Source organism: Camarhynchus parvulus, unplaced genomic scaffold (genome assembly GCF_901933205.1).
Source record: "Camarhynchus parvulus unplaced genomic scaffold, STF_HiC, whole genome shotgun sequence".
NCBI lineage: Eukaryota > Metazoa > Chordata > Aves > Passeriformes > Thraupidae > Camarhynchus > Camarhynchus parvulus.
This window is the reverse complement of record NW_022148244.1, coordinates 7,933-32,650: the sequence shown is the minus strand read 5'-3', so window position 1 is coordinate 32,650 and position 24,718 is coordinate 7,933. Positions and strand designations below refer to the sequence as shown.

Sequence of the window (24,718 nt, the reverse complement as noted above, 5' to 3'; positions counted from 1 at the left end):
GACCCCCAGTTCCAACCCCGAGACCCCCAATTCCACCCCCGGGACCCCCAATTCCACCCCCGGGACCCCCAAATCCACCCCAGGAACCCCCACTCGTGACCCTCGAGCTCCCATTGAGGACCCCCGACCCCCATTTCCCACCGCCCACGCCCTCACTGGGGACCCCCGCGCCCTCCCCGTTCACAAACCCCGCGCCCCCATTCACAAATCCCGCGCCCCCATTCACAGGCCCCGCCCCGTTCCCACGCCCCCCACTCACAAACCCCGCCCCGTTCCCACGCTCCCCATTCACAAACCCACCGCCCCAATTCCCATCCCCCGCCTCCCCCGCGCCCACCACGCCCATCCCCACTCCCCCCCACCTTCCCCCTCCCCCAGGCCCCCGCCCCTCCCCCAGGCCGCCAGGGCCGCCGCCAGCAGCTCCTCGGCCCGGCCGCTGCCCAGCAGCGCCAGCGCCGCCAGCCCCAGCGCCGCCAGCGCCGCCTTGGCCGCCCTCCGCCGCCAGCGCCGCCACCTCGGGCCCATCACGGAGCCCTCCCCGCCTTCCTCTCACCTCCGGCGGCCCCAAAAACCCCAAAATTCTCCCCAAAATCCCCCCCGGGGGGAGCGGGGGCGACGCACGCGCCGCCTCAGGGGCGCTAAGAGGGGGCGTGGCCAGCGCTGAGGGCTGATGTCCATATATGGGTATAAAGGGGCGTGGTTTAGCCGGAAGGGCGTGGTTTCTGTGTGTATGGCGCATGCGCAGATTGGAAGAGGCGTGGCCGGGAGCGTTGGAGCCGCGCGCGGAGCTGAGGGTGAAAAACTGAGGGGGGGGAAATTTGGGGGATTTTGGGGCATTTTGGGGCATTTTGTGGAGATTTGGGGGTCCGGAAGGCGGTTTGGGGTTGGGCGAGGAATTTCGGGGGGTCCTGGAAGGGCCTTGGGGGGCCACGATGAGATTTGGGGGGGCAAGAAGGAATTTGGGGGGGGCACGAAGGAATTTGGGGGTCCTGAGGGGATTTGGGGGGTCCTGAGGGGATTTGGGGGGTCCTGAGGGGGTTTGGAGGGACGCGGGTTGGATTTTTGGAGGGAAGGATTGGTGGATTTTTTGGGGGGTGAGTCCCTGAGGGGTCAGGGGGGGATTTGGGGTTTCGGGGCTTGGGGGGTGACCCCAAAATTTCCCCCCAAAATTCCCCCAAAAAGCGCCCCCATGGCGGAGCCGCTGCAGAAGAAGCTCCAGGGGGAGCTGGAGAAATATCAGCAGTTACAGAAAGGTGAGACCAAAAAATCCTCAAAATGCCCCCAAAAATCCCCCTTGGGACCCCCAAATCCCCTCTGGGACCCCCCAAAATCTCTCACCCCTAAAAACCTCCCACAAATCCCCCCCCCAAAAAAACCCTTGGAACGCTCCAGACCCCCCCAAAATCTCCCCCAAAACCCCTGGGATCCCCAAACCCCCTCCCCAAAAACCACTTGGGACCCCCAAAAATCCTTCAGAACCCCCAAATTTCCCTCTCAATATCCCCTGGGACCCCCAAAACCTCCTGGGAACCCCAAAAATCCTTCAGATCCCCCCAAAATCCCCTCAAACCTCCCCAAATCCCCCTGGGGACCCCCCAAAACCTCCCCAAAAACCTCTTGGGACCCCCAAAAAATCCTCCCAAACCCCCAAATTTCCCTCTCAGTATCCCCTGGGACCCCCAAAAATCCTTCAGATCCCCCCAAAATCCCCTCAAACCTCCCCAAATCCCCCTGGGGACCTCCAAAACCTCCCCAAAAACCTCTTGGGACCCCCAAAAATCCTTCAGAACCCCCAAATTTCCCTCTCAATATCCCCTGGGACCCCCAAAACCTCCCCAAAAACCTCCTGGGAACCCCAAAAATCCTTCAGATCCCCCAAAATCCCCCAAACCCCCCCCAAATCCCCCTGGGACCCCCAAACCCCTCCCCAAAAACCACTTGGGACCCCCAAAAAATCCTCCTGACCCCCCAAATTTCCCTCTCAATATCCTCTGGGACCCCCAAAACCTCCTGGGAACCCCAAAAATCCTTCAGATCCCCCCAAAATCCCCCTCAAACCTCCCCAAATCCCCCTGGGGACCCCCCAAAACCTCCCCAAAAACCTCTTGGGACCCCCAAAAATCCTCCCAAACCCCCAAATTTCCCTCTCAATATCCCCTGGGACCCCCAAAACCTCCCCAAAACCTCTTGGGACCCCCAAAAATCCTTCAGATCCCCCCAAAATCCCCTCAAATCCTCCCAAAATCCCCCTGGGGACCCCCAAAACCTCCCCAAAAACCTCTTGGGACCCCCAAAAATCCTCCCCGACCCCCAAATTTCCCTCTCAATATCCCCTGGGACCCCCAAAACCTCCCCAAAAACTTCCTGCGACCCCCAAAAATCCTTCAGATCCCCCCAAAATCCCCCAAAACCTCCCCAAATCCCCCTGGGGACCCCCAAAATCTCCCCAAAAACCTCTTGGGACCCCCATAAAATCCTTCAGATCCCCCCAAAATCCCCTCAAATCCTCCCCAAATCCCCCTGGGGACCTCCAAAACCTCCCCAAAAACCACTTGGGACCCCCAAAAAATCCTCCCAAACCCCCAAATTTCCCTCTCAATATCCCCTGGGACCCCCAAAACCTCCTGGGAACCCCAAAAATCCTTCAGATCCCCCCAAAATCCCCTCAAACCTCCCAAAATCCCTCTGGGGACCTCCAAAACCTCCCCAAAACCTCTTGGGACCCCCAAAAATCCTCCCAAACCCCCAAATTTCCCTCTCAATATCTCCTGGGACCCCCAAAACCTCCTGGGACCCCCAAAAATCCTTCAGATCCCCCCAAAATCCCCTCAAATCCTCCCAAAAATCCCCCTGGGAACCCCCCAAAACCTCCCCAAAAACCTCTTGGGACCCCCAAAAATCCTTCAGAACCCCCAAATTTCCCTCTCAATATCCCCTGGGACCCCAAAAACCTCTTGGGACCCCCAAAAATCCTCCCAAACCCCCAAATTTCCCTCTCAATATCCCCTGGGACCCTCAAAACCTCCCCCAAAAACCTCTTGGGACCCCCAAAAATCCTCCGGAACCCTCAAAATCCCCCAAATCTTCCCCAAAAACCTCTTGGGACCCCCAAAAATCCTCCAGAACCCTCAAAATCCCCCAAAACCTCCCCAAATCCCCCTGGGGACCCCCAAAACCTCCCCAAAAACCTCTTGGGACCCCCAAAAATCCTTCAGATCCCCCCAAAATCCCCTCAAATCCTCCCAAAAATCCTCCCAGGACCTCCCCCAGAGCCCTCAGGGTCCCCCCATTATTCTGGGGGGTCCCTGGGCTGTTTTGGGGTCCCCAATTTTGGGGTTTCCCCCCTCCCATGGCAGAGCTGGGCCGGGCGGTGGCGGCGCGGCAGAAACTGGAGACGCAGCTGACGGAGAACAACATCGTGCAGGAGGTGCACCAAAAGAGCCCCGAAAATCAGCTGAAAACGCCCCAAAAATCACCCAGGAAATACCCCAAAAATCAGCTAAAAACGCCCCAAAAATAACCTAAAAATACCCCGAAAATAACGTAAAAATAACCGAGGAAGTACCCCAAAAGTAACCCAGAAAATACCCCAAAAATAACCTAGGAAATGCTTCAAAAATAACCTGGGAAATGCCCCAAAAATCAGCTAAAAATGCCCCAAAAATCACCCAGGAAATGCCCCAAAAATCAGCTAAAAACGCCCCAAAAATCACCCAGCAAATACCCCAAAAATAACCTAAAAATACCCCAAAAATCAGCTAAAAATACCCCAAAAATAACCTAGGAAATACGCCAAAAACAACCTAAAAATACCCTAAAAATAACCTAAAAACGCCCCAAAAATAACGCAAAAATACCCCAAAAATCACCCAGGAAATGCCCCAGAAATCAGCTGAAAACGCCCCAAAAATCACCCAGGAAATGCCCCAAAAATCACCTAAAAACGCCCCAAAAATCACCCAGGAAATGCCCCAGAAATCAGCTAAAAGTACCCCAAAAATAACCCAAAAATACCCCGAAAATAACGTAAAAATAACCCAGGAAATGCCCCAAAAATAACCTATAAATGCCCCAAAAATCACCCAGGAAATGCCCCAAAAATAACCCAGGAAATGCTTCAAAAATAACCCGGGAAATGCCCCAAAAATCAGCTAAAAACGCCCCAAAAATCACCCAGGAAATGCCCCAAAAATAACCTAAAAATACCCCAAAAATCACCCAGGAAATGCCCCAAAAATAACCTAAAAATACCCCAAATATAACCCAGGAAATGCCCCCAAAAATAACCTAAAAATACCCCAAATATAACCCAGGAAATGCCCCAAAAATAACCTAAAAATACCCCAAAAATAACCCAGGATATGCCCCAAAAATAACCTAAAAATACCCGAAATATAACCGAGGACATGCCCCAAAAATAACCTAAAAATACCCCAAAAATAACCCAGGAAATGCCCTGAAAATAACCCAAAAATAGCCTAAAAATACCCCAAAAATAACCCAGGAAATGCCCCAAAAATCAGCTAAAAATGCCCCAAAATAACCTAAAAATACCCCAAAAATCAGCTAAAAATCACCCAAAAGTAACCCAGAAAATACCCCAAAAATAACCCAGAAAATACCCCAAAAGTAACCTAAAAATATCCAAAAAACCAGCTAAAAATACCCCAAAAAATCAGCTAAAAATACCCCAAAAACCAGCTAAAAATACCCCAAAAACCAGCTAAAAATACCCCAAAAATAACCTAAAAATACCCCAAAAATGCCCCAAAAACTAACCCAAAAATAACACCAAAATGCCCCCAAAATTCCAAAAAAATACCCCAAAAACTGCCTCAAAACTGCCCCAAAAATAACCCAAGAACTGCTCCATAAATATCCAAAATTGTCCCAAAAATCCCCCAAAATTTAAAAATAAAAACCCCAAAAAACCAAAAAACTGCCCTGAAATAACCCAAAATGCCCAAAACCTCATTTTTATCCCATTTTTTCCCCCGAAATCCCCATTTCTCCCCAAAAAATCCCCTTTCCTCCCCCAAAATTCCCCCAAATATTCTCTTTTTTTATCCCAAAATCCCCATTTTTCCCCCCCCAAAAAAATCCCTATTTTTATCCCATTTCCCCATTAAAAATCCCTATTTTCACCCCTTTTTTCCCTCCCAAAAATCCCCATTTTTCCTTGAAAAATCCCCTTTTCCATCCCATTCCCCCCCTGAAAAAATCACCATTTTCCTCCCCAAAAATCCCCATTTTTCCCCCCAAAAAATCCCCTTTTTTATCCTTTTTGCTCCCCAAAAATCCCCATTATTTTTTCCCCATAACCCCCAATTTTTCCACCAAAAAAATCCCATTTTTCCCCCAAAAAAATCTTTTTTTTTTTTCCCTGAATTCCCCATTTTTCCCCGTTTTCCCCCACAAAAAACCCAATTTTTTCCCCCTTTTTTTCTCCCCCCCAATCGCGTTTTTTACCAAAATTTGGATTTTTCGCCCCAATTTCCAGGAGCTGAACCTGCTGGATGAATCCAACACCATTTTTAAGCTTTTGGGCCCCGTTTTGGTCAAGCAGGATCTGGAGGAGGCCAAAAGCACCGTGGGGAAACGGCTGGAGTACATCACCGGGGAGATGTGCGTCTGCTTTGGGGTGAAAAACGGCGATTTTGGGCAAAAACGGGGAAAAAATGGGGAAAAATTGATTAAAAAATTGAAAAAATGGGGGAAAATGTGGAAAACGGGGGGGAAAATGGTGAAAAAATGAGGGATAAATGGGGGAAAATGGGGAAACAGCTGGAGTGCATGAGGGGGGAAATGTGGGTTTGCTTTGGGGTGAAAAACGCCGATTTTGGGCAAAAATGGGGAAAAAATGGGGAAAAATTGATTAAAAAATTGAAAAAAATGGAGAAAAATGTGGAAAACGGGGGGAAAATGGTGAAAAAATGAGGGATAAATGGGGAAACAGCTGGAGTGCATCAGGGGAGGTGGGTTTGGTTTGGGGTGAAAAACCGGGATTTTGGGCAAAAATGAGGAAGAAATGGGAAAAATTGATAAAAAAATTGAAAAAATGGGGGAAAATGGAGAAATAATGGAGAAAAATGGTGGGGAATGGGGGAAAATGGCTGGAGTGCATCAGGGGGGAGAGGTGGGTTTGGTTTGGGGTGAAAATGGGGATTTTGGGCAAAAATGAGGAAAAAATGGGGAAAAAATTGATAAAAAAATGGAAAGAAATGGAGAAAAATGTGGAAAACGGGAGGGAAAATGGTGAAAAAATGGGGGATAAATGGGGGAAAAATGGGGAAACAGCTGGAGTGCATCAGGGGGGAGGTGGGTTTGGTTTGGGGTGAAAAACCGGGATTTTGGGCAAAAATGGGAAAAAATGGGGAAAAAATTGATAAAAAAATTGAAAAAAATGGAGAAAAATGTGGAAAACGGGAGGGAAAATGGAGAAAAAATGGGGGATAAATGGGGGAAAATGGGGAAACAGCTGGAGTGCATCAGGGGGAGGTGGGTTTGGTTTGGGGTGAAAAACCGGGATTTTGGGCAAAAATGAGGAAAAATGGGAAAAAATGGGGGAAAATTGATGAAAAATTGAAAAAATGGAGAAAAATGTGGAAAACGGGGGAGAAAACGGAGAAAAAATGGGGGATAAATGGGGGGAAAATGGGGAAACAGCTAGAGTGCATCAGGGGAGAGGTGGGTTTGGTTTGGGGTGAAAACCGGGATTTTGGGCAAAAATGGGGAAAAAATGGGGAAAAATTGATAAAAAAATGAAAAAATGGGGGAAAATGGAGAAAAAATGAGGGATAAATGGGGAAACAGCTGGAGAACATCAGTGGGGAAATGTGTGTTTGGTTTGGGGTGAAAAACTGGGATTTTGGGCAAAAATGGGAAAAAATGGGGAAAATTTGATAAAAAATTGAAAAAAATGGAGAAAAATGTGGAAAACGGGGGGGAAATGGTGAAAAAATGGGGGATAAATGGGGAAACAGCTGGAGTGCATCAGGGGGGAGAGGTGGGTTTGGTTTGGGGTGAAAAACCAGGATTTTGGGCAAAAATGGGAAAAAAATGGGGGAAAATTGATAAAAAATTGAAAAAAATGGAGAAAAATGTGGAAAACGGGGGGGAAAATGGTGAAAAAATGAGGAATAAATGGGGAAACAGCTGGAGTGCATCAGGGGGGAGATGTGGGTTTGGTTTGGGGTGAAAAACGGCGATTTTAGGCAAAAATGGGGAAAAAATGGGGAAAAAATTGATAAAAAAATTGAAAAAATGGGGAAAATGGAGAAAAAATGAGGGATAAATGGGGAAACAGCTGGAGAACATCAGTGGGGAAATGTGTCTTTGGTTTGGGGTGAAAAACTGGGATTTTGGGAAAAAATGGGGAAAAAATGGGAAAAAGTGGGGGAAAATTGATAAAAAATTGAAAAAAATGGAGAAAAATGTGGAAAACGGGGGGGAAATGGTGAAAAAATGAGGAATAAATGGGGAAACAGCTGGAGTACATCAGGGGGGAGATGTGGGTTTGGTTTGGGGTGAAAAACCGGGATTTTGGGCAAAAATGAGGAAAAATGGGAAAAAATGGGGGAAAATTGATGAAAAATTGAAAAAAATGGAGAAAAATGTGGAAAACGGGGGAGAAAACGGAGAAAAAATGGGGGATAAATGGGGGGAAAATGGGGAAACAGCTGGAGTGCATCAGGGGAGAGGTGGGTTTGGTTTGGGGTGAAAAACGGCGATTTTGGGCAAAAATGGGGAAAAAAAGGGGAAAAAATTGATAAAAAAATTGAAAAAATGGGGGAAAATGGAGAAAAAAATGAGGGATAAATGGGGAAACAGCTGGAGAACATCAGTGGGGAAATGTGTGTTTGGTTTGGGGTGAAAAACCGGGATTTTGGGCAAAAACGGGGAAAAAATGGGGAAAAATTGATAAAAAAATTGAAAAAAATGGAGAAAAATGTGGAAAACGGGGGAGAAAATGGTGAAAAAATGGGGAATAAATGGGGAAACAGCTGGAGTACATCAGGGGGGAGATGTGTGTTTGGTTTGGGGTGAAAAACTGGGATTTTGGGCAAAAATGGGGAAAAAATGGGGAAAAATAGAGAAAAATGTGGAAAACGGGGGGAAAAATGGTGAAAAAATGAGGAATAAATGGGGGGAAAATGGGGAAACAGCTGGAGTGCATCAGGGGGAAATGTGGGTTTGGGGTGAAAAACGGGGATTCTGGGCAAAAATGGGGAAAAATAGGGAAAAAATTGATAAAAAATTGAAAAAATGGGGGAAAATGGAGAAAAAATGGAGAAAAATGGTGGGGAATGGGGGAAAATGGCTGGAGTGCATCAGGGGGGAGAGGTGGATTTGGTTTGGGGTGAAAAAAGGGGATTTTGGGCAAAAATGAGGAAAAAATGGGAAAAAAATTGATAAAAAAATTGAAAAAAATGGAGAAAAATGTGGAAAACGGGGGGAAAATGGTGAAAAAATGGGGGATAAATGGGGGGAAAATGGGGAAACAGCTGGAGTGCATCAGGGGGAGAGGTGGGTTTGGTTTGGGGTGAAAAACCGGGATTTTGGGCAAAAATGGGAAAAAATGGGGAAAATTGATAAAAAAATTGAAAAAATGGGGGAAAATGGAGAAAAAATGAGGGATAAATGGGGAAACAGCTGGAGAACATCAGTGGGGAAATGTGTCTTTGGTTTGGGGTGAAAAACTGGGATTTTGGGCAAAAATGGGGAAAAATGGGAAAAAAATGGGGGAAAATTGATAAAAAATTGAAAAAAATGGAGAAAAATGTGGAAAACGGGGGGGAAAATGGTGAAAAAATGGGGGATAAATGGGGAAATAGCTGGAGTGCATCGGGGAGAGGTGGGTTTGGTTTGGGGTGAAAACCGGGATTTTGGGCAAAAATGAGGAAAAATGGGAAAAAATGGGGGAAAATTGATGAAAAATTGAAAAAAATGGAGAAAAATGTGGAAAACGGGGGAGAAAACGGAGAAATAATGGGGGATAAATGGGGGGAAAATGGGGAAACAGCTAGAGTGCATCAGGGGAGAGGTGGGTTTGGTTTGGGGTGAAAAACCGGGATTTTGGGCAAAAATGGGGAAAAATGGGGAAAAAATTGATAAAAAATTGAAAAAAATGGGGAAATGGAGAAAAATGAGGGATAAATGGGGAAACAGCTGGAGAACATCAGTGGGGAAATGTGTGTTTGGTTTGGGGGTGAAAAACTGGGATTTTGGGCAAAAATGGGAAAAAAATGGGGAAAATTTGATAAAAAATTGAAAAAAATGGAGAAAAATGTGGAAAACGGGGGGGAAAATGGTGAAAAAATGGGGGATAAATGGGGGGAAAATGGGGAAACAGCTGGAGTGCATCAGAGGGGAGAGGTGGGTTTGGTTTGGGGTGAAAAACCGGGATTTTGGGCAAAAATAGAGGAAAAATGGGGGAAATTCTCATTTTCCTCCCCTAAATTCCCATCCCCCAAAACTCCCATTTTTGCTCTCCAAATCCCCATTTTCCTCCCTAAAATCCTCATTTTCCTCCCTAAAATTGCAATTTCTCCCCAAAATCCCAGTTTTGCTCAAAATAATCCCCATTTCCTCCCCAAAATCCCCATTCCCCCCCAAAAGTCCCGTTTTCTTCCCAAAATCCCCACTTCTTTCTCAAAATCCCATTTTTCCTCCCCAAAATCCCCCTTTTTTCTCCCAAACCCCCATATTTTTTCCCTAAATCCCCTTTTTTTCTCCCAAATCCCCATTTCCCCCCAAAATCCCCATTTTTTCCCCCAAAATCCCCCTTTTTCCCCCCATTTTCCCCCCAAAATCCCGATTTTTGCCCAAAATCCCCATTTCCCCCCCAAAACCCCCCCAAAATCCCCATTTTCCCCCAAAATCCCCATTTTCCCCCCCAAAATCCCCATTTTCCCCCAAAATCCTTTTTTTCCCTCCAAAATCCCCATTTTCCCCCCAAAAATCCACATTTCCCCCCCAAAATCCCCATTTTCCCCCTCATTTTTCCCCCAAAATCCCCATTTTTCCCCAAAATCCCTTTTTTCCCCCCAAAAGTCCCATTTTCCCCAAAAAATCCCCCCAAAATCCCAATTTTTCTCCCCAAAATCCCTTTTTTTCCAAACCCCCATATTTTCCCCCCAAAATCCCCATTTTCCCCCTCATTTTCCCCCAAAAATCCCCATTTTTCCTCCCCAAAATCCCCCTTTTCTTTTTCCCAAACCCCCATATTTTTCCCCCCTTTTTCCCCCCAAAATCCCCATTTTCCCCCCAAAATCCCCATTTTTCCCCAAACCCCCATATTTTTCTCCCCAAAAATCCCCATTTTCCCCCAAAAATCCCCCCAAAATCCCCATTTTCCCCCCAAAATCCCCATTTTCCCCCCCAAAACCCCTTTTTTTTTCCCCCCCAACCCCATATTTTCCCCCCAAACCCCCCCACATTTCCCCCCTCCCCACAAAAACTCCCATTTTGCCCAAAATCGCCGTTTCTCAGCCCGTTTTCTGCCCGCAGGAAGCGCTACGAGCAGCAGGCGCAGGAGCTGGAGCGGCGCTCGGAGCAGCAGCGGCAGCTCCTGGGGCACCTCCAGCACGAGCTGCAGGCCAAGCCCTGAGCGCCCCAAAAACATTTGGGGACACCCCAAAAAAATTTGGGAACTCCCCCCGAAAATCTTGGACTCCCCCAATTCCCAAAAATCCCCATTAAATTCCGTGAAAATACCCCAAAATTGAGATTTTTTTGGTCGTAGTGGTGTTAAATTCCCAAATTTTGGGGGAATTTGGGGGGTCCTGAGCACCCCAAAATTTGGGAACTCCCCCCAAAAATCTTGGACTCCCCCAATTCCAAAAATTCCAATTAAATTCCACCAAAATACCCCAAAATTGAGATTTTTTTTAAATTTTTTTTGCTCGTAGTGACGGGGAATTTGGGGGGTCCTGAGCACCCCAAAATTTGGGAACTCCCCCCAAAAATCTCGGACTCCCCCAATTCCCAAAAATTCCAATTAAATTTCACCAAAATACCCCAAAATTGAGATTTTTTTAAATTTTTTTTGGTGTAGTGATGTTAAATTCCCGAATTTGGGGGGGATCCTGAGCACCCCAAAATTTGGGAACCCCCCAAAAAAATTTGGGAACTCCCCCCAAAAATCTCGGACTCCCCCAATTCCAAAAAATCCCCATTAAATTCCATGAAAATACCCCAAAATTGAGATTTTTTTTGGTCGTAGTGGTGTTAAATTCCCAAATTTTGGGGGAATTTGGGGGCTCCTGACACCCCAAAATTTGGGAATTCCCCCCAAAAATCTTGGACTCCCCCAATTCCCAAAAATCCCCATTAAATTCCGTGAAAATACCCCAAAATTGAGATTTTTTTAAAATTTTTTTTGGTCGTAGTGGTGTTAAATTCCCAAATTTTGGGGGAATTTGGGGGGTCCTGAGCACCCCAAAATTTGGGAACTCCCCCCAAAAATCTTGGACTCCCCCAATTCCCAAAAATCCCCATTAAATTCCGTGAAAATACCCCAAAATTGAGATTTTTAAAATTTTTTTTGGTCGTAGTTGGGGGGAATTTGGGGGGTCCTGAGCACCCCAAAAAAATTTGGGAACTCCCCCCGAAAATCTTGGACTCCCCCAATTCCCAAAAATTCCAATTAAATTCCATGAAAATACCCCAAAATTGAGATTTTTTAAAAATTTTTTTTGTCGTAGTGGTGTTAAATTCCCGAATTTGGGGGGGCCCTGGGCGCCCCCAAAACATTTGGGGACACCCCCAAAAAATTTGGGAACTCCCCCCGAAAATCTCGGACTCCCCCAATTCCCAGAAATCCCCATTAAATTCCGTGAAAATACCCCAAAATTGAGATTTTTAAAATTTTTTTTGCTTGTAGTGGTGTTAAATTCCCAAATTTTGGGGGAATTTGGAGGCTCCTGAGCACCCCAAAATTTGGGAACTCCCCCCAAAAATCTCGGACTCCCCCAATTCCCAAAAATCCCCATTAAATTCCGTGAAAATACCCCAAAATTGAGATTTTTTAAATTTTTTTTTGCTCGTAGTGGTGTTAAATTCCCAAATTTTGGGGGAATTTGGAGGTTCCTGAGCACCCCAAAATTTGGGAACTCTCCCCAAAAATCTCGAACCCCCCCCTGACACCCCCAGACCCCAAAAATCCCGCTGGAATTGGGTCCAAATCTGCCAAAAATCGGGAATTTTAAATGCGGGGGCGTGGCCAAGGCTTTGGGGGCGGGGCCAAGCCCCTAAAATGCGGAAATGGGGCGTGGCTAAAACCCCTACATGGAAATTTGGGGTGTGGGGGCGTGGCCGGAGTGTCTGAGAGGAATTTTGGGGTGATTTTGGGAAATTTTGGGGTCTGGGGTTGAGGCCGGATCGCCTTAAAAGAATTTTGGGGCGATTTTGAGGCGATTTGAAGAAATTTTCGGGCGATTTTTGGGGTTTGGGCGGTTTTGTGTTGGGGGCGTGGCCAGAGCCCCTGAGGGCGGGAATTTGGGATTTCTTTGAGGGTTTGACCGCGAATTTTTGGGGTTCCTGAGGGGAATTTTGGGGTTTGGAGCGTGGCCGAAGCCGCTGAGGGGAATTTTGGGGCGGTTTTTTGGGGGGTTTGGGCGGTTTTGTGTTGGGGGCGTGGCCAGAGCCCCTGAGGGCGGGAATTTGGGGTTTCTTTGAGGGTTTGACCCCGAATTTTTAGGGTTCCTGAGGGGAATTTTGGGGTTTGGAGCGTGGCCGAAGCCGCTGAGGGGAATTTTGGGGCGGTTTGGGGCGATTTTTGGGGGGTTTGGGCGGTTTTGTGTTGGGGGCGTGGCCAGAGCCCCTGAGGGCGGGAATTTGGGGTTTCTTTGAGGGTTTGACCGCGAATTTTTGGGATTTCTGAGGGGAATTTTGGGGTTTGGGGCGTGGCCGAAGAAGCTGAGGGGAATTTTGGGGCAATTTCGGGCGATTTTTGGGGGGTTTGGGCGGTTTTGTGTTGGGGGCGTGGCCAGAGCCCCTGAGGGCGGGAATTTGGGGTTTCTTTGAGGGTTTGACCCCGAATTTTTGGGGTTCCTGAGGGGAATTTTGGGGTTCGGAGCGTGGCCGAAGCCTCTGAGGGGAATTTTGGGGCGGTTTGGGGCGATTTTTGGGGGGTTTGGGCGATTTTGTGTTGGGGGCGTGGCCAGAGCTCCTGAGGGCGGGAATTTGGGGTTTCTTTGAGGGTTTGACCCCGAATTTTTGGGGGTTCCTGAGGGAATTTTGGGGGTTTGGAGCGTGGCCGAAGCCGCTGGGGGGAATTTTGGGGCGGTTTGGGGGGATTTTGGGGGGATTTGGGCGGTTTTGTGTTGGGGGCGTGGCCAGAGCCCCTGAGGGCGGGAATTTGTGGTTTCTTTGAGGGTTTGACCCCGAATTTTTGGGGTTCCTGAGGGGAATTTTGGGGTTTGGGGCGTGGCCGAAGCCGCTGGGGAATTTTGGGGCGATTTTTGGGGGGTTTGGGCGGTTTTGTGTTGGGGGCGTGGCCAGAGCCCCTGAGGGCGGGAATTTGGGGTTTCTTTGAGGGTTTGACCGCGAATTTTTGGGGTTCCTGAGGGGAATTTTGGGGTTTGGGGCGTGGCCGAAGCCGCTGGGGGGAATTTTGGGGCGATTTTGGGGGTTTGGGCGGTTTTGTGTTGGGGCTGTGGCCAGAGCCCCTGAGGGCGGGAATTTGGGGTTTCTTTGAGGGTTTGACCGCGAATTTTTGGGGTTCCTGAGGGGAATTTTGGGGTTCGGAGCGTGGCCGAAGCCGCTGGGGGGAATTTTGGGGCGATTTTTGGGGGGTTTGGGCGGTTTTGTGTTGGGGGCGTGGCCAGAGCTCCTGAGGGCGGGAATTTGGGGTTTCTTTGAGGGTTTGACCCCGAATTTTGGGGGTTCCTGAGGGGAATTTTGGGGTTCGGAGCGTGGCCGAAGCCGCTGAGGGGAATTTTGGGGCGATTTTTGGGGGGTTGGGCGGTTTTGTGTTGGGGGCGTGGCCAGAGCCCCTGAGGGCGGGAATTTGGGGTTTCTTTGAGGGTTTGACCCCGAATTTTTGGGATTCCTGAGGGGAATTTTGGGGTTTGGAGCGTGGCCGAAGAAGCTGAGGGGAATTTTGGGGCAATTTCTGGCGATTTTGGGGGGATTTGGGCGGTTTTGTGTTGGGGGCGTGGCCAGAGCTCCTGAGGGCGGGAATTTGGGGTTTCTTTGAGGGTTTGACCGCGAATTTTTGGGATTCCTGAGGGGAATTTTGGGGTTTGGAGCGTGGCCGAAGCCGCTGGGGGGAATTTTGGGGCGGTTTGGGGCGATTTTTGGGGGTTTGGGCGGTTTTGTGTTGGGGGCGTGGCCAGACGCCTGTGGGCGTGGTCAGCGCCACTGGGTGAGGGAAATTTGGGGGGATATTTGAGGGTTTGACCCCGAATTTTTGGGATTTCTGAGGGGAATTTTGGGGTTTGGGGCGTGGCCGAGGCCTCTGAGGGGAATTTTGGGGCGGTTTTGGGGGTTTTGGGGCAGTGGGCGTGGCCCGAAGGGGAAGTGAAAGCGAAAGCGATGGCGGGAGCGCGGCTGCTGCTGGCGGGTGAGGAGGGGCCCAAAAACCCCAAAATCGGGACCCCAAAATCCCTCCCCCGACCCCAAATCCCGGCGGATCCCAACCCCGGAACCCTCCCCGACCCCCAAATCTTGGGAAATCTCCCCCAAAAATCCGGGAAACCCCGAAAATCGGGACGCCCCAAAACGCGGAAACCCCAAAAATCGGGACGTGACCCCAAATTCCTGACCCAAAACCGCCCCAAATTTCGGTTTCCCCCAAAAAACATTCCCAAATCCCCCCCGGCACCCCTAAATCCTTCCAAAATCCCCCCAAATCCTGTCCAGGACACCCAGAAGCACCCCAAAACCCCCCCAAACCTCCCCAGAACCCCCCAAATCTCCCCAAATTCCCCTCAAAACCTCCCCAGGACCCTCAGATCCCCCCCAGGATCCCCCAAATACCCCAAAAATCTCCCCAAATCCCCCCAAACCCCCCCCCAGGACGCCCCAAACCCCTCCAAGATCCCCCCCAGGACCCCCCAAATCCCCCAAAAGCCTCCCCAGGACCCCCAAATCCTCCCCTGATCCCCCCCAAACCCCTCCAGGACCCCCTAAATCTCCCAAAAATCCCTCAGGACCCCCCAAATCCCCCCCTAGACCCCCCCCAAATCCCCCCAAATCCCCTCAGGACCCCCCAAATCCTCCTTTAGGATCCCCCCAAAAACCCTCCAGGACCCCCAAAATCCCCCCAAAAGCCTCCCCAGGACCCCCAAATCCTCCCCTGATCCCCCCAAACCCCTCCAGGACCCCCCAAATCCCCCAAAAGCCTCACCAGGACCCCCAAATCCCCCCTAGACCCACCCCAACCCCTCCAGGACCCCCCCAAACCCCTCCAGGACCCCCAAATCCCCCTCAGGACCCCCAAATCCTCCCTTGATCCCCCCCAAACTCCTCCAGGACCCCCCCCAAATCCTCCCTAGACCCCCCAAATCCCCCCCCAGGACCCCCCAAATCCCCCCAGGACCCCCCAAATCCCCCCCAGGACCCCCCAAATCCTCCCTTGATCCCCCCCAAACCCCTCCAAGACCCCCCAAATCCCCCTCAGGACCCCCAAATCCTCCCTTGATCCCCCCCAAACCCCTCCAGGAACCCCCCCAAACCCCTCCAGGACCCCCAGAATCCCCCTCAGGACCCCCAAACCCCTCCAGGACCCCCCAAAACCCCCCAAATCCCCCTCAGGACCCCTCTAAACTCCTTTTTTTGGCCCCCCCCCCCCCCCATCCCCAGGTCTGTTCCATATTTGGGGGGTGGTCGCGGTTTTTGGGGAGCCCCCCCCGGCGCTGCGCTGCCCCCTGCTGGACGAGCGCGGCTCCCCCTCCCCCGGCGGGGCCCTGCTCCGATTTTTGGGGGGTCCCGAGGCGCCCCCGCCCCCCGAGGACCCCCAGAACACCTTCGATGTCATCGGTGAGAGACCCCCGCCCACACTGCGCGGGTTTGGGGGCGATTTTTTGGGGGGTTTTGGGGGAAATTTTGGGAGTATTCTTGAGGGGGTTTTGGGGGATTTTTGGGGGGGTTTGGGGGGCGATTTTGGGGGGAGTTCTGGGGATTTTGAGGTGGTTTCGGGGAGGGGTTTGGGGGCGATTTTTTGGGGGGTTTTGAGGGAAATTTTGGGGGGAATTCTGGGGATTTTGAGGTGGTTTCGGGGAGGGGTTCGGAGGTTATTTTTGGAGGGGTTTTGAGGGAAATTTTGGGGGGAATTCTGGGGATTTTGAGGTGGTTTCGGGGGGGGGTTTGGGGGCGATTTTTGGGGGTTTTGAGGGAAATTTTGGGGGTATTTTTGAGGGGGTTTTGGGGGGATTTTGGGGGATTTTTGGGTGGCTCTGGGGGGGTTTTGGGGGGGTTTTGAGGGAAATTTTGGGGGTATTCTTGAGGGGGGTTTTTGGGGGGTTTTGAGGGAAATTGGGGGGTTTGGGGATTTTGAAGGGGGGGAGGGGTTTGGGGGATTTTTTGGGGGTTTGAGGGATTTTGGGGGATCGGGGTTTTGAGGTGGTTTCGGGGGGGTTCGGAGGTTATTTTTGGGGGGTTTTGAGGGAAATTTTGGGGGTATTTTGAGGTGGTTTCGGGGGGGGTTTGGGGGATTTTTGGGGGTTTTGGGGGAAATTTGGGGGGTTTTTTTTGGGGGGTTTTGGGGGGGGGTTTTGAGGTGGTTTCGGGGAGGGGTTTGGGGGCGATTTTTGGGGGTTTTGAGGGAAATTTTGGGGGTATTCTTGAGGGGGTTTTGGGGGCGATTTTGGGGGCGATTTTGGGGGGTATTCTGGGGGGATTTTGGGTGGTTTCGGGGGGGTTTGGGGGCGATTTTTGGGGGGTTTTTGAGGGAAATTTTGGGGGGGATTTTTGGGGGTTTTTAGGGGTGGAGGTTATTTTTGGGCAGGGTTTGGGGGGGATTTTTGGGGGTCCTGGAGGGATTTTGGGGGGTTTTTGGGGGGTAATTGAGGGAGTTTTGGGGGGGTTTTTGAGGGGATTTTTGGGGGGGATTTTGGGGTATTTGGGGGTTTTGGTTGGGGGGATTTTTGAGGGGGTTCTGGGAGGGGTTTTGGGGGATTTTTGGGGGGTTTTGGGGGGCGATTTTGGGGAGTTTTGGGGGATTTTGGGGGTATTTTGGGGGCATTTTTGGGGGGCAATTTTGGGGGGTATTTTGGGGGTATTTGAGGCAGTTCTGGGGGGTATTTTGGGGCATTTTTGGGGGTATTTTGGGGCTATTTGAGGCAGTTTTGGGGGGTATTTTGGGGGTTATTTGAGGCAGTTTTGGGGGGATCCTGGAGGGGATTTTGGGGGCATTTTTGGGGGGTATTTTGGGGCTTTTTGGGGGTTTTGGGGGTTATTTGAGGCAGTTTTGGGGGGTATCCTGGAGGGGATTTTGGGGCATTTTTGGGGGTTTTTTGGGGGGTATTTTGGGGGTATTTGAGGCAGTTTTGGGGGGATTTTGGGGGGGTCCTGGAGGTTTTTGGGGGTATTTTGGGGGTGGGGCAGTTTGGGGGGGTTTGAGGCAGTTTTGGGGGGTATTTTGGGGGTCCTGGAGGCAGTTTTGGGGGTATTTGAGGTAGTTTTGGGGGATTTTGGGGGGTATTTTGGGGGTATTTGAGGCAGTTTTGGGGGTATTTTGGGGGCATTTTTGAGGTAGTTTTGGGGATATTTGGGGGTATTTTGGGGGGTATTTTGGGGGCTATTTTGGGGCAGTTTTGGGGGATTTTGGGGTCCTGAGGGTATTTCTGCGGGTATTTGAGGCAGTTTTGGTGGGATTTTGGGGGTATTTTGGGGCTATTTGGGGCAGTTTTGGGGTTTGGGCAGTTTTGGGGGGTATCCTGGGGGGGATTTTTGAGGCAGTTTTGGGGGTATTTTGGGGGCATTTTGGGGGGTATTTTGGGGCATTTTTGGGGGGTATTTTGGGGAGTACTTGGGGAGGCAGTTTTGGGGGGATTTTGGGGGTTTTGGGTGTATTTTGGGGCTATTTGGAGCAGTTTTGGGGGGATTTTTGGGGGGTATTTTGGGGCTATTTGAGGCAGTTTTGGGGGGATTTTTGGGGGTCCTGGGTATTTTGGGGCTATTTGAGGCAGTTTTAGGGGGATTTTGGGGGGTCCTGGAGGGTATTTTGCGGCTATTTGAGGCAGTTTTGGTGGGATTTTGGGGGGTATTTTGGGGCTATTTGAGGCAGTTTTGGGGGTATTTTTTGCGGGGATGGGGTTCCTGTATCTCACCTCCTTTCTCACCCCCCACCCCACCCCCCCCCAGACGCTTTGGGGGTCCTGCGGGATTTTTGGGGTCCCTCCCCGGAAGTCGAGCTGGAGCCCCACGACCGCTGCTGCCGCCGCCGGGGCGGGCGCCGCGGTGCCACCCGGGGCAGGGCTCGCGCTGGTGGCTGCTGGCCCTGGGGACGCCGCGCAGGGAGGGGACGGTGCTGCTGCAGGAGGGGACGGCGGGGGACGCGCGCAGGGTCAACGGTGACAGCGGGGGGGGGGACACGACTGGGGCGGTGTCACCTGTGTGGTTGTCACCTGTGTGTCGTTGTCACCTGTGTGTCATTGTCACCTGTGTGGTTGTCACCTGTGTGTGTGGTCACCTTTGTTGTACCTGTGTGTCGGTACCTGGGGTCACCTGTGTGGGCCCTGTGGTTGTTTGTGTGTTGTCACCTGTGTGTCACCTGTGTCACCTGTGTGTGTACTGTGTCATTGTCACCTGTGTGGTTGTCACCTGTGTGTCGTTGTCACCTGTGTGTCATTGTCACCTGTGTGTTGTCACCTGTTCACCTGTGTGGTTGTCACCTGTGTGTCGTTGTCACCTGTGTGTTGTCACCTGTGTGTTGTTGTCACCTGTGTGGTTGTCACCTGTGTTGTCACCTGTGTCGTTGTCACCTGTGTGTTGTTGTCACCTGTGGTTGTCACCTGTGTTGTTGTCACCTGTGTGTCGTTGTCACCTGTGTGGTTGTCACCTGTGGTTGTTATCTTGTCATTGTACCTGTGTGGTTGTCACCTGTGTCGTTGTCACCTGTGTGTTGTCACCTGTGTGTTGTTGTCACCTGTGTGGTTGTCACCTGTGTCGTTGTCACCTGTGTGTTGTTGTCACCTGTGTCGTTGTCACCTGTGTGTTCTCACCTGTTTGTCGTGTGTGTTGTCACCTGTGTGGTTGTCACCTGTGTGTCGTTGTCACCTGTGTTGTTGTCACCTGTGTTGTTGTCACCTGTGTCGTTGTCACCTTGGTGTCGTTGCCACCTGTGTTGTTGTCACCTGTGTGGTTGTCACCTGTGTGTGTGTCACCTGTGTGTGGTTGTCACCTGTGTGTCGTTGTCACCTGTCGTTGTCACCTGTGTCATTGTCACCTGTGTGTTTGTCACCCGTGTCGTTGTCACCTGTGTGTTTTTGTCACCTGTGTCGTTGTCACCTGTGTTCGTTGTCACCTGTGTGTCGTTGTCACCTCTGTGGTTGTCATCTGTGTGTCATTGTCACCTGTGTGTCGTTGTCACCTGTGTGGTTGTCACCTGTGTGTCGTTGTCATCTGTGTGGTTGTTACCTGTGTGTCGTTGTCACCTGCTTGTCGTTGGCGCTGGTGTCTCCCCGTGGCCCCGAATGTCCCCCCACCCCGTGTGTCACCCACAGTGTCACCCACAGTGTCACCCCGTGTCGCCCATCGCGGTTTCCTCCACGTCCCCAGTGTCCCCCCCCAAGACCCTCGATGTCCCCAAATGTCCACATTGTCCCCAATGTCCCCAGTGCCCAAATGTCCCAAATGTCCCCCAATGTCCCCATTGTCCCCAATGCCCCCATTGCCCCAAATGTCCCCCCAATGCCCCCAATGCCCCCAATGTCCCCAATGCCGAAATGTCCCCGATGTCACATTGTCCCCATTGTCCCCAATGTCCCAGCAATGTCCCCAATGCCCCAGCAATGTCCCAGCAATGTCCCCAATGCCGAAATGTCCCCAATGTCACATTGTCCCCATTGTCCCCAATGCCCCAGCAATGTCCCCATTGTCCCCAATGCCCAAATGTCCCCAATGCCCCTGATGTCCCCAATGCCTCAGCAATGCCCCAGCAATGTCCTCATTGTTCAAATGTCCCCAATGTCCCCATTGTCCAAATGTCCCCAATGTCCCCATTGGCCCCAATGCCCAAATGTCCCCATTGTCCCCAATGCCCCAGCAATGTCCCCAATGCCCCCTTGTCCCCAAAGCCCCCAATGCCCAAATGTCCCCATTGTCACATTGTCCCCAATGTCCCCAATGCCCCAATGTCCCCAATGTCACATTGTCCCCAATGTCCCCAATGCCCGAGCAATGTCCCCAATGTCCCCAATGCCCCAATGCCCCAGCAATGTCCCCAATGTCCCCAATGCCCCAATGTCCCCAATGCCCCCAATGCCCCAGCAATGTCCCCAATGTCCCCAATGCCCCAGCAATGTCCCCATTGTCCCCAATGCCCCAATGTCCCCAATGTCACATTGTCCCCAATGCCCCATCAATGTCCCCGATGTCACATTGTCCCCAATGCCCCATCAATGTCCCCAATGCCCCCAATGCCCCATCAATGTCCCCAACGTCCCCCCCTGACCCCCCTTGTCCCCTGCCCCGCAGCCTCCCTGTCCATCTCCACGCTGACCCCGACGCTGCGGGGGCTGCTGGGGACCCCCAGACCCTGCACTGCTCCTTCACGCCGCCCTCGCCGGGGCTGCCCTTCACCCTGCAGTGGCTGCGGCACCGCGACGGCGCCACCCGCCGCCTGCTGGCCTTCGACTCGGCCGCCAACCGCGTCACCGAGGCCGCGCCGGGCGCGCTGCTGCTGCTGGGGGGACGCGGGGACGCCCCCGGCGACGCTGGGGGGACGCGGGTGAGGGCGGTTCCGCCTGGGGACACCGGGGGGCGCCGCTGAGGGAGGGGGGGTGTTGGTCCTCCAGGCCGCCAGGGGGCGCTGTGGGTGTGGAACAGCCGGTTCCCAGTCACTGCCAGTGGCTCCCAGTCACTCCCAGTGGCTCCCAGTCCCTCCCAGTGGCTCCCAGTGGCACCCAGTCACTGCCAGTGGCTCCCAGTCCATCCCAGTGGCTCCCAGTCCCTCCCAGTCCACTCCCAGTGGCTCCCAGTCCCTCCCAGTGGCTCCCAGTCCCTCCCATTTCTCTCCCAGTCACTGCCAGTGGCTGCCAGTCCATCCCAGTCCCTCCCAGTCCATCCCAGTGGCTCCCAGTCCCTCCCAGTCCATCCCAGTGGCTCCCAGTCCATTCCCAGTGGCTCCCAGTCCCTCCCAGTGGCTCCCAGTCCCCCCCAGTGGCTCCCAGTCCATTCCCAGTGGCTCCCAGTCCCTCCCAGTGGCTCCCAGTCCATTCCCAGTGGCTCCCAGTCCCTCCCAGTCCCTCCCAGTGGGTCCCAGTCCCTCCCAGTGGCTCCCAGTCCATTCCCAGTGGCTCCCAGTCCCTCCCAGTGGCTCCCAGTCCCTCCCAGTGGCTCCCAGTCCATTCCCAGTGGCTCCCAGTCCCTCCCAGTCCCTCCCAGTCGGTCCCAGTCCCTCCCAGTGGCTCCCAGTCCCTCCCAGTCCATCCCAGTCCCTCCCAGTACATTCCCAGAGGCTCCCAGTGGCTCCCAGTCCCTCCCAGTCCACTCCCAGTCCATCCCAGTGGCGCCCAGTAATTCCCAGTGGATCCCAGTCCATTCCCAGAGGCTCCCAGTGGATCCCAGTCCCTCCCAGTGGCTCCCAGTCCCTCCCAGTCCATCCCAGTGGCGCCCAGTCACTCCCAGTGGCTCCCAGTCCATTCCCAGTGGCTTCCAGTCCCTCCCACTCCCCTCCCAGTCCCTCCCAGTCCTTCTCAATCCCTCCCAGTCCATTCCCAGTCCCTCCCATTTCTCTCCCAGTCCGTCCCAGTCCCATCCCGTCCCATCCCGGTCTCTCCCTGTTCCTCCCAGCCGCCGGGGGGCGCTCTGGAGGTGTCGCTGCAGCTGCCGCCGCTCTCGGTGTCCGATGACGGCTCCTTCATCTGCTCCGTGGCCACGCCCCTCGGGCAGCTGCAGCAGGTGCTGCGCGTGAACGTGATTGGTCAGTGCCGGGACCGGTGGGCGGGGCTTGGGAGGGGCTCCCAGTATGTCCCAGTGCCCCCGCTGTGCCCAGTTCCTCCCAGTTCATTCCGGTTTATCCCAGTCCCTCCCAGTCCCTCCCAGTTCATCCCAGTCCATTCCGGTTTATCTCAGTCCATCCCAGTCCATCCCAGTCCATCCCAGTTCCTCCCAGTTCCCTCCCAGTCCCTCCCAGTCCCTCCCAGTCCATTCCGGTTTATCCCAGTCCATCCCAGTCCCTCCCAGTCCCTCCCAGTCCATTCCGGTTTATCCCAGTCCATCCCAGTCCCTCCCAGTCCCTCCCAGTCCATCCCAGTCCCTCCCAGTCCATCCCAGTTCCTCCCAGTGGCTCCCAGTTCCTCCCAGTCCCTCCCAGTCCATCCCAGTTCCTCCCAGTCCATCCCAGTTCTCTCCCAGTCCCTCCCAGTCCATCCCAGTTCCTCCTAGTGGCTCCCAGTCCCTCCCAGTGGCTCCCAGTCCATCCCAGTCCCTCCCAGTCCATCCCAGTTCAATCCCAGTCCCTCTCAGTGTCCCTAACTGTCTGTCCGTCTGTCCCCAGTCCCTCCCAGTGTCCCTTTTTTGCCTGTCTGTCCCCCGTTCCCGTTCTTTTGTCCTGCCTGCCCTCCCGTGCTGTCCCCAGGTGTCCCGCAGCTCCTCGCTTCGTCGGGTTTTCCGTTGGGTCGCCTGGGCCCAGCCCCGCGGGACGCGCGGCGCTTAGTCCCGCGACAGCGCGAGGGTGCCACCGCCGCTGCCACCGCCGCCCCTGGGGACAGCGGCGCCCCTGGGGACACCGGGCGCGGGGCTGAGCTGGAGCTTCGGGGCACCGCGCGGCCGGCCGGCACCTTCAGCCGGAGCGCGGGGCTGCGCGTGGCCGCGGGGACGGCGGGGGACAGCTACAGCTGCCTGGTGACACACGCGGCCTGGGACAGCCCGCTGAGGGTCACCGTGAGGGTGGCAGGTGAGGGGACACACCTGGGGACACACCTGGGGACACACCTGGGGACATTGGGGACAGCTACAGCTGCCTGGTGACACACGCGGCCTGGGACAGCCCGCTGAGGGTCACCGTGAGGGTGGCAGGTGAGGGGACACCTGGGGACATCAGGGACAGGGTTGGGGACACCTGGGGACACACCTGGGGAGATCAGGGACAGGGTTTGGGGACACCTGGGGACACTGGGGACAAGGTTGGGGACACTGGGGACACACCTGGGGACATCAGGGACAGGGCTGGGGACACCTGGGGACATCAGGGACAGGGTTTGGGGACACTGGGGACATCAGGGACAGGGTTTGGGGACACTGGGGACACCTGGGGACACTGGGGACAAGGTTGGGGACACATGGGGACACACCTGGGGACATCAGGACCAGGGTTTGGGGACACCTGGGGACACCTGGGGACACTGGGGACAAGGTTGGGGACACTGGGGACACACCTGGGGACATCAGGGACAGGGTTTGGGGACACCTGGGGACACACCTGGGGACACTGGGGACAGGGTTGGGGACACTGGGGACACACCTGGGGACATCAGGGACAGGGTTTGGGGACACCTGGGGACACCTGGGATGGGACTGGGGACACGTGGGGACACCAGGACCAGGGTTTGGAGGGTTTTGGGACACCAGGGTTGGAGCTGGGGACATTGGGGACAGCGCTGGGGACACCGGGACGGGCTCGGTGCCACCTGGCGTTGTCACCGCCGCGTCCGCCATGTCCCCGCAGGTGACACCGGGCCCAGCGTGGAGGACATGGCGGGGGTGGCCCTGGTGGCCTTCGTCATCGGGGGGCTCTGCCAGCGCCTGTGGGCCTCGGCGGGGAGGTGACACCCGTGGCACCGATGTCCCCAAATGTCCCCAAGCGTCCCCAAATGTCCCCAAACCTTCCCAATGTCCCCAGTCCCCTCAATGTCCCCAATCCCCCCAATGTCCCCAACCCCCTCAATGTCCCCAACATCCCCAAATGTCCCCAAACCTCCCCCAAATGTCCCTAAAGTCCCCAAAATCCCCAATGGCCCAAATGTCCCCAGTGTCCTCAACCCCCCCCCCCAACAATGTCCCCAAATGTTCTCAAATCCCCCAAAATATCCCTAAATGTCCCCAAACTCCCCAGATGGCCCCAAAATAAACGGGGGGAGTGGCATCCCCCCGCCAACCAATGTGTCCTGAGTGGGGTTTGGGGACATTTGGGGACATTTGGGACGTTGTGGGGTCGGAGGCATTGGAACGCTTTGTCCCACTCTGATTGGTCCGCGCTGCGTTTGGCGCTTCTCGCCAGAGGTCTCGCGAGAGAAGCGGCGCCGCCATCTTTGTAGTTCTCCCCGCTCCTCAGAGCGCTCCGGGTTCTCTCCTAAATCCAGCCGGGAACGGCGGGATCCGCCTGGAAGTGGCGGGATGAAGCCTAAAAAGTGAGTTGCGTTTCTCACAACCGGAGAAGTCTCCGTGACTCCCGTCAGACACCGCCGCCATCTTGGCAACGCCTCCTTCACGCCCATTTTCCCGCCCTTTTTTTTCCAAATCTCGCGAGGTTGCGCCCGAAGCCGCGACGCCATCTTTACTCCGGGCAGACTTTGCCATTAGGCCACGCATAATGCCCCGTGCGAAATCT

The 24,718-nt window shown here is 53.4% G+C and overlaps 2 protein-coding genes across 2 annotated transcripts; both read left to right on the top strand.

Moving 5' to 3' along the window:
- Positions 1-1,182: 1,182 nt before the first annotated feature.
- On the top strand, positions 1,183-10,729 carry LOC115916331 (prefoldin subunit 6-like). The gene is made up of 4 exons (XM_030970032.1): positions 1,183-1,253; positions 3,357-3,427; positions 5,501-5,625; positions 10,510-10,729. The coding sequence occupies exons 1-4, from the start codon at positions 1,190-1,192 to the stop codon at positions 10,607-10,609; spliced, it is 360 nt and encodes a 119-aa protein (XP_030825892.1). The 5' UTR covers positions 1,183-1,189; the 3' UTR covers positions 10,610-10,729.
- Positions 10,730-14,501: 3,772 nt separating this feature from the next.
- Positions 14,502-24,056, top strand: LOC115916332 (tapasin-like). The gene is given in 9 exon segments (XM_030970033.1): positions 14,502-14,566; positions 15,808-15,984; positions 18,310-18,366; positions 18,369-18,518; positions 20,644-20,691; positions 20,694-20,896; positions 21,961-22,106; positions 22,956-23,065; positions 23,837-24,056. Coding segments are annotated over 9 exon segments (1,020 nt in total). The 5' UTR covers positions 14,502-14,538; the 3' UTR covers positions 23,938-24,056.
- Positions 24,057-24,718: the final 662 nt, after the last annotated feature.

Bases quoted from the DNA above. Each gene is read 5' to 3' on its own strand.
- LOC115916331 (XM_030970032.1), top strand. From the start codon at position 1,190: ATGGCGGAGCCGCTGCAGAAGAAGCTCCAGGGGGAGCTGGAGAAATAT. The intron at 1,254-3,356 runs GTGAGACCAAAA...CTCCCATGGCAG, and splicing joins ATATCAGCAGTTACAGAAAG to AGCTGGGCCGGGCGGTGGCG. The intron at 5,626-10,509 runs GTGCGTCTGCTT...TTCTGCCCGCAG, and splicing joins GAGTACATCACCGGGGAGAT to GAAGCGCTACGAGCAGCAGG.